At 39.3% G+C, this 13751-nt stretch overlaps 1 protein-coding gene across 1 annotated transcript in view; it reads left to right on the forward strand.

The window, feature by feature from the left end:
* PPME1 (protein phosphatase methylesterase 1) overlaps positions 1-13751 on the forward strand; it is a 65451-nt gene that overhangs the window by 46180 nt on the left and 5520 nt on the right. Inside the window, exons 10-12 of the mRNA XM_043991364.1 lie at positions 601-730; positions 3777-3821; positions 8907-8971. Of these exons, the coding sequence (XP_043847299.1) occupies positions 601-730; positions 3777-3821; positions 8907-8971 (240 nt within the window). The remainder of the gene's footprint in view (positions 1-600; positions 731-3776; positions 3822-8906; positions 8972-13751) is intronic.

A 13751-nucleotide genomic window follows, 5' to 3' on the forward strand; every position in this document is an offset into this window, starting at 1 on the left:
GTCACCTTTGTCTGCCTCAATTTCCTCAACTGATAATAGCACCTACCTCCCAAGATTCTTGGGAGAATTAAATGAGGAAAAAAATGTGTAAAGCTCTCAATTAGCACAGTGCCTGCATATAGTAGACACTTAATGAATGCTTATTCCCTTCCCCTTTATAGCTCCTACATTAAGATGCCTGAGTGCTACATAAGGCCAAAGGAGGTGTTTCTGATATGATAGAATTTTCCTTACTTGTGTTGTACCACCAGCTTGCTAGATGAACACTTAAGGGAGGATCTAGGATTCAGACTTAATAGTAGATGATTTTTTCTTCCTGCTCACATCTCAGAAATGCCAGGATCCATCATAATTTCTGAATCATGTTATTCCTTTATCTTTTACCAGGAGAATTTGTTTCCCTTGATGGTTTTTCTCTCTCTTTAAATTTTCCTTGAGTGCTTTGCCCAGATCTCTCTTTGCACTATTACATTCTACCATGAATCATGCTAATTTGGATAAATATTTTATTTCCCACCCTGTTAGAACTCAAATAAGTCCAATTATTGTTCTTTTTCTCTAAGTATAGTCAATGGCCTAACTTTTTCTTTTTCCCTTTAGACCAAGAAGGACCATCCATATACATGGAGAATTGAACTGGCAAAAACAGAAAAGTACTGGGATGGTTGGTTCAGAGGCTTATCCAATCTCTTTCTTAGCTGCCCTATTCCTAAACTACTGCTTCTGGCAGGTAAATGGGTGTTTATTTGGGAATATGCTATTTGAGGCGGTGCTTATGAAATCAGTTAACCAAATAATAGATAGTGGTTTCAGTAATGAAGTTAGTGAGAATACCACTCTTGTAACTCCCACCTCCTCAGAAACACATACAATTTTGCCCTGTTTTTACTATCTCATACCCTAACTGATATTTTCTTTTTCTTTTTATTAAAAAATGAATTTTTTATTTGTATCTCTTTTTTTTCCACCTAAATTTCCCCCGATATCCTTTCCTCTTCTTTGCAGAGTAGAAGAGGGAAAGATATCTGTCTACCTATCTAGTTATTTATGATGAGATCACATATGTGTGTGTGTGTGAATACATATATACATATAAAACAAGTAATATTTTTAAAGGAAAAAAGACAAAAATCAGTAAATCAGCAATGCATTTTTAAAAAGGCTAAAAATAGGGGGCAGCTAGGTGGCGCAGTGAATAGAGCATCGGCCCTGGAGTCAGGAGTACCTGAGTTCAAATCCGGCCTCAGACACTTAACACTTACTAGCTGTGTGACCCTGGGCAAGTCACTTAATCCCAATTGCCTCACTTTAAAAAAAAAAAAAAGCGAAAAATATTTGAATTGCACCACATCAGTGGACATCCTGCTTCTGTAAAGGGTGTCTTCTCACATCTCTTCTTTGAAATGTGCATGTTTATTGCAATTTGCAGCTTTCACTTTGTAATTATTTTGTGGTTCTTTCCATTTACATTATCTTGGTCAGTGTATATATTGTTTCCTTAGCTCTAATTACTTCACTTTTCATCACTTCATGTACATTTTTTCATGCATCTCTGTATTCATCATATTTACCATTTCTTATAGTAAGTCAATCCACAAGCATTTATTAAGTGCCTACTAAGTACCAGGCACTATATTAAATACCGAGAATGCAAAGAAAGGCAAAACCAAAACCGGGCCCTACTCTCAAGGAACTCCTGGTCTAATATGACTAATACTCTTTTTTTCTTTTTTTTTTCTTTTTTGGTGGGGCAGTGAGGGTTAAGTGACTTGGCCAGGGTCACACAGCTAGTACGTGTCAAGTGTCTGTGGCTGCATTTGAACTCAGGTCCTTCTGAATCCAGGGCTCGTGCTTTATCCATTGTACCACCTAGATGTGCCCAAGAGCTTACGTTTTAATGGGGGACACAATATATGCATGTGTAGGTCTTTTTAGATTTATATAGAATAACTTCAGGGTAACCTTAGAAGAAAAGACACTTAACAGAGAAAGGAGAGGGGACAGCATGAGTACCAGGAAAGGCCACCTGTGGATCATGACATTTGAGCTAAGTCTGACAGGAAAGTAAATTGAGAATACCATTTCAGGGGGCAGCTAGGTAGCATGGTAGATAAAGCACTAGCCCTGGATTCAGGAGGACCTGAGTTCAAATTTGACCTCAGACACTTGACATGTACTAGCTGTGTGACCCTGGGCAAGTCACTTAACCCTCATTGTCCTACAAAAAAAAGAGAATTCCATTTCATTTCTGAAAAGACATTGGCTTGAGTTGAGAACTTGATTATGTTTGGTACAGTTTAGCAGAAAACTTTGAAAATACTTTTTTTTTTTTTACTTGATTAGACAACGCCTGGAATAGTGTATTTCATTTTGGGTACCACATTTTAGGCAGAATATTAACATAATACCACGTGCCAGGATGGTGAAGGGACTGAAAACCTGGCCTCGTGAGAATTAATTGAAGAAATTGGAGGTGCTTAGACAAAGGAAGAGAAGAAATTTTTGAAGCACTAGCATGTAAAAGAAAGAATAGACTTAACCAGGATTAGTGCTGGATTTCAGAACTTATACTAATGGCATAAAATTATAGCACTATCCAAACAATCATGGGTAGTTTAACATGGAATAAGTTGTCTCAGGAAGAAATGAGTTCCCCAGTCAGAAACTGGATGGCCTCTTGAGATTTTTTTTTTTAATAATAAACATTTTTATTTATAGTTCTAAGTTCCAAATTTTATCCATCCTCTTCCTTGCCTTCCCCTCTCCCTAAGGTAATAAGCAGTCAGATATAGGTGGCACATGTGCAATTATGTAAAACATTACCAGATTAGTCATTTTGTACAAGAATACTTGAATAAAAGAAAAAAAATGAAAGTGAAAAATAGTGTGCTTCAGTCTGTGTTTGATCAATATCAGTTCTTTCTTTGAAGGTGGATAGTATGTTTCATTATTAGTCCTTTGGTATTGTCTTGGATCATTTTATTGTTGAGAATAGTTAAATCATTCACAGTTCTTCAAATAATATTGCTGTCTCTTTGCCCAGTGTTCCCTTGGTTCTGCTCACTTCACTATACATCAATTCATACAAGTCTTTCCAGGCCTTTCTGAAGTCATCCTGCTTTTCATTTCTTAGAGCGCAGTAATATTCCATCATCATCATATGCCACAGCTTGTTTGGCCATTTCCCAATAGATGAACATTCCTTTAATTTCCAATTCTTAGTCACCACAAAAAGAGCTGCTATAAATATTTTTGTACAAATAGGTCTTTTTTGAGATTGTTTTAAAAGGGTTTTCTATTTAAATGTGATTGAACCAGGTGGCCACTGAGGTCCTTGCCATCCCCGAGATTTCTGTGATTCCTTGTTCAGTCAACAAAGTCATATCATAGAGCAGAAAGAGACCTTAGAGGTCATTTAGTCCAAAGCTTCTTAAACTGTGGGTTACAACCTCATATAGGTTCATGTAACTCAGTGTGTGGGGGAGGGGGTTGCAAAAAATTTGGCAACAGTAAAAGGTTATATCTGTTTTATATACCTGTACACCCATAGTCGTGTAAAAATTTCTCTGGCAAAAAGGGGTCGCAAGTGAAAAAAGCTTAAGAATTTTTGATCTAGTCCAAACCTCTCCCTTTCAGATGAAGAAATTGAGGCCCAGAGAATGAAGTGGCTTACCTAAGAACATTGTTTAATGCTATTGTTCAATACCTAAGGTCATTGTTTAAACTACTTTTAGAGGATATCCTCATAAATGAACTCTTCTTGGTCTTTCTTCTAGGCGTTGACAGACTGGATAAAGATCTCACAATTGGCCAGATGCAAGGTAAGCATTTCAATCAGTCAGGCATTTCTTAAGTGCTTATTATGTGCCAGACACTCTGATAGGTACTCACTAAAGATACAAAGATAAAAATGAAACAATCCCTACCCTCAAGAAGTGTAGATACAATATATGGTACATGCATTGCATACATACATAAAATGCATAAATATACATACACACAAGATAAATGTAAAATAATTTGAGGGGAGACACTAGCAGAAGCGGTATCAGGAAAGAATTTATGTACAGAGTGGTGCTTGAGCTGAGCCTCAAAGGAAACTTGGGATTTTGTGAGGTAGAGATAAGAAGGAAAGGAGCACACTCCAGGCATTGTGGGAGAGGCACATTATACAAAGACAGGGAATGGACTGTCAAGTATAAAAAATAGTAAGAAACCTATGTTGTCTGGACATGTATAAAGGAGAGTAATGTGTAATAATGCTGAAAAGATGGGATGGGCCATTTCATAAATGCCTTTAAATGACCCACAGAGGAGTTTATAGTTGATCCTGGAGGTAAAAGGAAGTCACTGGACTTTATTGAGTAAGAGAGTGACATGACATAGTTAAACCTGCACTTAAAGAAAATCACTTTGCCACTAATATGGACGGTAGATTAGAGAAGAAAGAGATTTAAAACATGGAGATCAATCAGAAGGCTATTACAATAATCCAATTGAGAGGCAATGAGGGCTAGAAGTTGAGTGGTGAGTGCAAGAGTGGTGGGAAGAGAGGGCAGCTAGGTGGTACAGTAGATAAAGCACCGGCCCTGGATTCAGGAGAACCTGAGTTCAAATCTGACCTCAGACCCTGGGCAAGTCACTTAACCCTCATTGCCCTGCAAAAAAAAAAAAAAAAAAAGGAAGGGAAGAGGATGAACGAAAATTGTTGTGGAGATAAAAATGACAAGATTTTCCAGCTGATTGAATATGCGGGGTGAGTAAAAGAAGAATTAAGGATAAACAAAACACTTAGTTTGCAACACTTAGATAACACTTAGAGTTACTCGAAGTATAGTAGTACCTTTGACAGGAATAGGTATATTTGGAAGAGGTTTTAGGAGGAGAGATAATGATTTCTCTTCTGGAATATGTTGTGTTAGAGATGCCTAAGGAACATCCAATTCATATTGCTCTCTAGGCAGTTGTTATTGCTGAACTGGTGCTCTGAAGAGATTCTAGATCTGGATATAAAGATATGAGAGTCATTGGAATAAAGATGATAATTGAACTCATGTGAGCTTATATGAGGTCAGCAAGAGACAGTATAGAGAGAAATGAGACAAAGACCTAAATACACACATGGGTCAGGAGTATGACATAATAAGAATGATGAGCCAGTACAGGAGACTAAGAGCAATCACAAGAGTGCTTTGTTAAGCACCTATTATGTGCCAGGCATCATTCTAAGTGCTGGATTCATATTTAGCTTTCAGTCCAATACCCCCCCCCCCCAATATATTTTTCAAACAAATTGCTATCTAAGCATCCCAACAAGCCCCCATCTTATAATTATGAAGTCATTTTTTAAAAAATTAAGTGGGGGGACAGCTAGGTGGCACAGTGGATAAAGCACCAGCCCTAAATTCAGGAGTACCCGAGTTCAAATCCGGCCTCAGACACTTGATACTTACTAGCTGTGTGACCCTGGGCAAGTCACTTAACCCCAATTGCCTTACCAAAAAAAAACTTAAGTGGGAAACTTTACACGTATGACTATTAAATTTCTTATTATTCTAGCCTTTAAAAAATCTTTTTGAATATTAAGTCTGCCATCCAGTCTGTTAACTATCCCTTCCATTTTTGGTGTCTTTTACAAATTTCATAAGGATACTGTCTATGCCTTTATCCAAGTCGCTGATAACACAGTGTTAAATAACACAAGGTCAAGCAGAGATCCCAGGGCATTCCACTGGAAATGTATTCCTAATTAATGTTAGACCATTAATGACCGTTCTTTGGGACCATCCATTCATCCAGTTCAGAATTTATCTAATTGTACAGTTGTTTAGGCCACATCTTTTCAAGTTTTCCACAAATATAGCCTGATAGACTTTATCAGTTAATTTATTAAGATACAGGTAAATTATATCTGTAGCATTCTCCTGGTGTTTTAGTAACCCAGCAAAAAAGGAAGTAAGCTTAGTTTGCCCCTTCCCCTGTTCTTAACAAACCCATACCGGCTCTTTGTTTTGTTTTGTTTTTTTGAGGGGCAGTGGGGGTTAAGTGACTTGCCCAGGGTCACACAGCTAGTAAGTGTCAAGTGTCTGAGGCTGGATTTGAACTCAGGTACTCCTGAATCCAGAGCCAGTGCTTTATCCACTGCGCCACCTAGCTGCCCCCATGCCGGCTCTTTGTGATCACCACTTCCACTTAGAGAGATGTTCACTAACCAGTTCTCTAGTAATACATTCTAGAATTTTGCCAGGAATTGAAGTTAGACACACATGTTTATAATTTGCAGATTCCATTTTCTTCTTTATTTGAAAATCAGAGCATTTGCTTTTCTCCAGTCCTTAGTTACCTCCCCCATTCTACATGATTTTTTAGATATTATCAATATTGTCATGGAAGTCACATGTACCAGTTTTTCCAGTTTCTAAGGGCCAGCTGATATTTTTTCTAGTGTAATGTGGGCCATTTTATTTGAACTCATCAAGGGCAGCCAGGTGCTTTTCCACCAGCTCCCTCCCACCTGCCTTTGTTCTGTACTTGCCAGTCCATAAATCAATGTCCTTGACAGAGACAAAGCAGCTCTGCCTTTTCCCTGACATCAACTATTATCCCATCTACATGGAGCCATGTCCTCCTCATTTCATTGAGCTCCCCTTTTCCTTGGTATAGCCTTTATAAACTCTTGTCAGGGTTTTTTATACCATTCCATAGCAAGTTTCTCCATCTCGTCCTGGACTCCCACTCTGCAAAGAGCACAAGATTTGTTCTGTTATCTGCTGATAGGGGCGGTGTCAGCTTTCATGCTGAGATTTTGATGGTTCAGTCCAGTTTGACTGAAAGGAAATAGTGTAAGGCAATGAAGAGGAACAACTAGCCCTGGGTCATTTTTATCCATCAGTTCATTCAGTTTCTCCTATTGGTTCCTTTGTGTGCTCATGTGGAGAGAGAGAAACATGATGCTAGCCTCCAGGGCCACCAGAATTTTTTCCACAAAAGAACACCTGGGTCACAGTTGATTCCCTTGATAGCATGCACCCTTCCCAGATGACACAGTTTGTTCTTTCTGATACTTGTGTGCAGCATGTTAGTTCATCTCAGCTATTTATCAGATCTCAAGAGCCAGATCTGAACTTTTGCTCCCACCTCACCCCTTTTTTCTTTGGTTCCAACTCAGTTCATGTACTGTAGATGGAAAGATTACCCAAGCCAAAGCCAGGCTTACACAGTGAGGCTGCCTGTTTTTTACATAATCATAGAATCTCAAGTATTATACCAGAGGCCATCTAGCAACCTAGACCTGAATAAGGGTTCCTTCTGAAAAACACTGATCTAGTCATCATTCCAGTTCATCAAGTACCAGCTGTGCACAAGGCACTATACTAGATGCTAGGTATACAAAGACAATGAAAAGCACTCCCTCCCCTCAAGAAGCTAACAGTCTATTGTGGGGTGAGGAGGGACAACTTTTGCAAAAATTAGTAAATTCAATGAAATAAGGAGGAGACACTAGAGCTAAAGGAATCAGGAGACACTTCCTATAGGAGATAACACCTAAGATCTTCCTTCAGAGACACTAAAGATTCTAAGAAGCAAAGATAAGGAAGCAAATTATAGTCACAAGGGATGGCATGTGCAAAGGGATGCAATGGGATGCTGAATTTAGGGATAACAACTCTTGGTGGAGCTTGAAATACACAAAGATGAGTAAAAATGAGATCAGTCTAAAAAGGTGGTCTGCAGATGGACTGTGAATGACTTAAAATGTCAAGTTTAGGAGTGTGTATTCTAGAGGCCCTAAGGAACCACTGAAACTTCTTGAGTTAGGGGGGAGTGATATGAAAGGAAAGTTAATGTTTTGGAAACTTTGGAGAGGGGAGAGATTGGGAGCCAGGATTTTAATTAATAGAGTATTACAACAGTCCAGGCAAAAGCTGTGAGGACCTGAAAAGCCAGGTTCATGGCTTATAGGACTGAAAAAAAGGAGTTGGATGTGAGATATGTTGTGGAAGTAGATGAGTTAAAGTGAAGGATAGAGAATGACACCAAGGTTGCAAAACTGGATGACAAGGAGGGATAGTGTCCTTACCAGAAAGAAGTTAGAAGAGGAATTCACTGAGAGAGAAAACAGGAGCTCTCTTTTGAACACGCTGAATTTGAGAAGCCTGTGCAACATCTCAGTGAGTTGTCCAGGGGACAGCTGTAGTTGGAGATTACAAGAGAGAAGATAGGATTAGGTTTAAAGATTTGGGAGTTATCTGCTTTGAACTTGAGAGAAAAGAAAAGAGGACCTACTATAGAACATTGGAGTATACCCATAATTAGGGAGTGAGACGACGATCCAGTATAGGGGGCTGGGAAGGATTACTTAAATGGGTAGGTGGGAAAACCAGGAGAAAATAGTGTTACAAAAACCAAGAAAGAAAGTCTATAAAAGTAGTGAAGGAATGATTCAGACCCAGATCTTCTGAATGAATCTAGTACTTTCACCATTCTCAGGTGGATTTTGGGAAATGCTTTGAAAAGTTTAGAGGCAGTATGATGTAATAGAAAGAGCAATGGATTTGGAGTCATGAGAGACCTGAGCTCTAGTACCTACCAGTTATTTGATCCAGGGCAAATCATTTAAATAGTCTTAGCGTCAGTTCTTCATCTGTAAAATGGAGATAATCTCTTAATACCTACTTCACAGGGTATTGTGAGGAAAGCATTTTGTAAACCATAAAACACTATAGTAGTGTTTGTTAAAAACTACAAAAGGGTGATGGCCTATGGCAAAGTTAAGAGGAACAGGGAAGCTGTTGAAATGGCCTACCATTCTGGAAGAAGGTGCTTCAAAGGCAGTGGAAAGAAGGGAAGTGTGTAGGCAGAGAGGAGACATAACTGAGATCATACTGATTTTATTTTTTCTCCAGGAAAGTTTCAGATGCAGGTACTTCCTCAGTGTGGCCATGCAGTTCATGAAGATGCTCCTGACAAGGTGAGAATGAATCAATTTCCTCCTTGAATTTACTGATTTTAGACTTGGAATGCCTTGGGAGTGGGAAGGCGGATAAAGAAGATTTGGAACTTGGAGGAGACCAGGGCTGTCTGGTTCCTGAAGTGCAGTTAAACCTATTCTTGCCGCCAGACTTAAAACCACTTCCCAAATTCTAGCATCAGCAATCTCTGCTCCTCAAATCAGTTCACTAGTAGTATGAAACTGGGTTGCTTTAAGAGGCAAAACCAATCATTGTAGCTACTCAGAGACTCAGGCAGACTATGAGACACATTCAGGACCTCTGGGTTCTAGGGACTTCAAGGACCCAGATCTAAGGTGGTGTGGAAGAAAATACAGGATACTAGCAGTAAGGGATTCAGCTATGGATATTGATCTTTCAAGCCCCACAGCTTTGGTTAGTGTCTCATTAGTGTTTGGTCCTGTCTGAAGCCAGGGAGTTCTGCTAGGCACCACGTGAGAATCAGCATAAGAATATTTCTAAAACAACTTATTTTTGTGTTCATTAAGCCTTTTCTTGAACTTCTTTAGAAATGGGACTTCTTCCCAAGGTAGCACATTCTGTTATGGGACAGCTGTTGATTAACAGGAAGTTCCCTTGAGCTAAAATCTGCCTCTTTCTAACTTCCTCACCACTACCCTTGGTTCATTTCTGCCCTCTAGAGTAGCAGGGATGAACCTGCCTCCTCTTCCCCAAGGCAACCCTTTTGATATTTGAATAAAGTTGATCATGCCCTTTTCTAAGTCTTATCTTCTCCTGATTAAGGATTCCCAATTCCCTCAGCTGATCCTCATATGACATGGTTTCAAATCCCCTCACCACCCTAGTCTTCCTCTTCTGGATACTCTCCAGTTTGTCAAATGGTCTTTCTAACATGTACTGCATAGAACTGGACACAATACTATACATGGGGTCTGTACACACAGGGCATAGTAGAGGGGACCTCACACATTCTGGATACTATTTCTTTTCCTTTCACCTTAGTTACTAAGGCAAAGATATTAATATTGTCTCTCACTGCTACTTTTATATTTCCATGGATCTGTGATCTGACCAGTACAAGTACTCCATCTGTCTGTTGGAGCAGGTTACAACCTATCTGTACTTGTGGAGGGATGGAGAAAAATTTGAAACTAGAAATCTTATAAAAACAAATGTTGAAAATTAAAAAAAAAAAACCAACAATAACAAAAACAACTTATCTGTACCATTTCATCCTGGCCTACACCTTGGGGTGTTCACATCTCTGATGTGAAGGCTTGCTGATCCCTTTTCAGGGCTGCTCATCCACCTTTGGTGTCTACTTGCCACCCAGCTCTTACCTGTGGATCCAAGAAGCTGTAGCATGCTCAGTGGCCACACTCCAGTAAAAGCCATCTTAACAGATGGCCTAAACCATGTTGAGGGCAAACAATAGACCTCAAACTGATTGGTGATTGGTGAGTTAGGAGCATGTCTACCCCAAGCATGTAAAGACTTCCCCTGATGGAATGGGCAGAAGAGAACAATTTGTTCTAGCAGTCATGAAGGCAGCTGAAGCAGGAGTGTTTAGAGCTTGATCAGACATCAAAGACACCACTTTAACCTGTGCCATCACCAGTTATCCTGACTTTTGTCTTGCCACTGGACTTCAGTGACTCTGGAAGAGTGAGGCTGATGATTTTGTGCTACTCTGCCTCATTTAAGTCCAATTAAGGTGCACATCAAGACATCACCATGATGGCATTGGTTCTCTTGAAAATGAAGGACCAACAGCTGCTCTTGTATTTCTATAAATTCCTCAAGGAGAGAACATTCCTTTGGGTCTTTCAGTATTTCATAGATATTAATTAGTACAGTACTCAAGTTGTCCACATCTCATATCACTAACTTGCCTACTTTTCTATACCTACATTTCCTTGCTGATATGCTTTATGCCACTGATCAGATCCAGTGAGTTGTTTATAAAGTGCTTAGCATAGTACCTGGCACATAGTACATGCTTAATAAATGCTCTTTCCCCCACCAGGCACACACTCTCCATATACACTGAGTTCCTCGTTGATAATATGCTAGAGTCCACTTAGGCCCACCAGGTGTCACTTTCCATTGCTCTCTGGGTCACCAGGCAACTTTAGTACTTCTGAAATGTTGGTGTCGCATAATTTAAAATGCACTCCAAACTCTCCCCTTTCATCTGGACTCAAATTATTGTCTGTATGTGGTGCATGCCCAAGATAGACATAATATGGAATATCACAATTGGCTGGTTTTTCAGCAGTATGACATAATTTAAGAAATGTACATTTTTGAAAGGCATAGTGGCACAATAGATAGAAAGCCGGCTTTAAAATCAGAAAGATATGGATTCGAGACTTGTCTCTGATTCACACTAGCTGTGTGATTGTGATCAGGGCAGTCCCATCAGTTACCATGCATTTATTAAGTGTTTATTATTGTGTCAGGCATTGTGCTGAATATTAGGCAAAAACACACCCCTCAAATTCAGCTCAAATTTTAATGAGGAACAAAACACACAAATAATTATATTTACTGTGTAAATGGAAGGTAATCTTGAGTGAAAGCATAGGGAGAAGAGAACAGCTGGGAAAGGGGGCAGGAGTAGGAAAGGTCTCTTACAGAGGATGGGATTTGATCCCAGTCTTGTTTTTGTTTTTGTTTTGCGGGGCAGTGAGGGTTAAGTGACTTGCCCAGGGCCACACAGCTAGTAAGTGAGGCTGGATTTGAATTCAGGTCCTCCTGAATCCAGGTCCGGTGCTTTATCCACTGTGCCATCTAGCTGTCCCCTGACTCCAGTCTTGAAGGAAATAAAGAAAGCTGAGAGGAGGAGGTGAAGAGGAAACATATCTGTCATGAGGAACAACCAGGGAAAAGTTGCGAGTCAGCATGTGAAGTGTCCTCAACAGGGAAATGGTCATAGATTTTATGTAAGAGAGTACTTATTACTAGACTGGAAAGATAAGAAGAAGGGCCCAGTTATTAAGAGTTCTAAATGCCAAACAGGATTTTGTAGTTGATCCTGGAGGTAATAGGGGCTCACTGGAGTTTATTGAAGAGAAAGAGTCGGGTAACATGGTCAGAGCTGCACTTTAGGAAAAGCAGAGTTGACCAATTAGAAGACTGTTGCAATAGTCTAGGTGAAAAGTCTTGATGTTAGGGTTGTGGCTGGATGTATGTGTTTTCACACAATAGGTGTGAAAATCAGAACAAGATTTGACAACAGATTTGGAGATGTAGGAGGAGTTGAGGGTTACACAAGGATTTTCAGCCTGTAAAATCTCAAGGATTTTACTCCTTGAGAGTAAAAAAAGATATTCAGAAGAGGAGAAAATTTTGAGGGAAAGATACTGAGTTCTGTTTTCAACATGTTGAATTTGAACTACCTATAGTTCAAAATTTCCAAACGACAGGTGATATAAGGCTGTAGCTTACCATAGAGGGCTAAGATTGGATTTTTAAGTCAGGGAACCAGCTGGATAAAGATAATAATTGAAATCATGGGAGCTCATGAGATCACCAAGAAAGACAGTATAAAGGAAAGAGACCTTTTCAATCCAAAGCCTTGGAGGACACCCACGGTTAGTGGGCATGACCCAGATGAAAATCCAACAAAGGAAACTGAAAAGGAGTGGTCAGACAGGTAAGAGGATAACCAGGAGAAAGCGTCTAGTCTTTCAGTGCTCCAGATGCCTCCCTAAGTCTCTAAGTTACAGAAAAGTTGCTTATCTGTGTTAGTAGAAGGGGATTTCCACATTGGAATTCTTTGTACCATTGAAATCAAAGATACAGACAAAAAAGGCTGCTGGGGGTGGGGGAGTGGTACGCAAGCGTATAGTCTGTATCCACTTGGTGTTTCTTGTGTGGCTTGCTAGGCCAGTATTTCTTTAGTGTCTATGGATCTCATTGAAGTAGTCCTTGGGTATTCTAGGGTTTGATGCCAACAGCATCATAGCAGCTACATGTAGGAGCATCTGAGGAACTTCACCTCGAAGGGATTCCTTCCATTTGGGATCCACCATCTATATATACTAGTGAACAGCTGGTGACCTTTTGCCCTGGCTTGATGTTGTTCATGATCATTTGAGCAGTGCCTGTGATTATATTTATCAAGATTTATACAATCTGATCTTAACTGTGTATATGAAAGACACCTTATTTTATGGAAAGCCAATATGTCAACACTTCACTCTGTGGAGTCAGATGCTTTTGGTTTTTGCAATCAGACAGTAAACACAATAATATTTTGTATTGTCTATACCTCTAAGTCATTTGTGAATTAAGGATGCCTTCAGCATGTGTGTATGTGTTAATGTATATATAATATATAATATTTCATATACATTATAGATAATATATAACACATGTAATATGTTGTACACATGTGTATATAATAAAGATATAATATGTATGTTGTATGTGTGTGTATAAAAATATATGACATTTTCATAAAGACTTTTTAGCAATGAGAGAGTAAACATATAGGTTGACAGTTGCTTTAGTCACTTTCTTGAGAGAAGGGGGTAATACCACTATCTGTGATTTGGTGGTGGTGGTGGTGGGGTGTTTCTCCATTCTTTTATAATCTTCCCTGCTAACATATCTTGAAAACCAACCCCTGAGGCACAGGTTTCTTCTGTATATATTTGATCACATCCAGCCCAACTTCTTACCCTTCACTGCAATTTCCTTTTCTTTTTATAAAATATCAGGTATTAAGGGGTTGTGTCCAAATGTGGTTATTGGTAATGAAAAGACTACTGT

Source organism: Dromiciops gliroides, chromosome 3 (assembly GCF_019393635.1).
Source record: "Dromiciops gliroides isolate mDroGli1 chromosome 3, mDroGli1.pri, whole genome shotgun sequence".
NCBI lineage: Eukaryota > Metazoa > Chordata > Mammalia > Microbiotheria > Microbiotheriidae > Dromiciops > Dromiciops gliroides.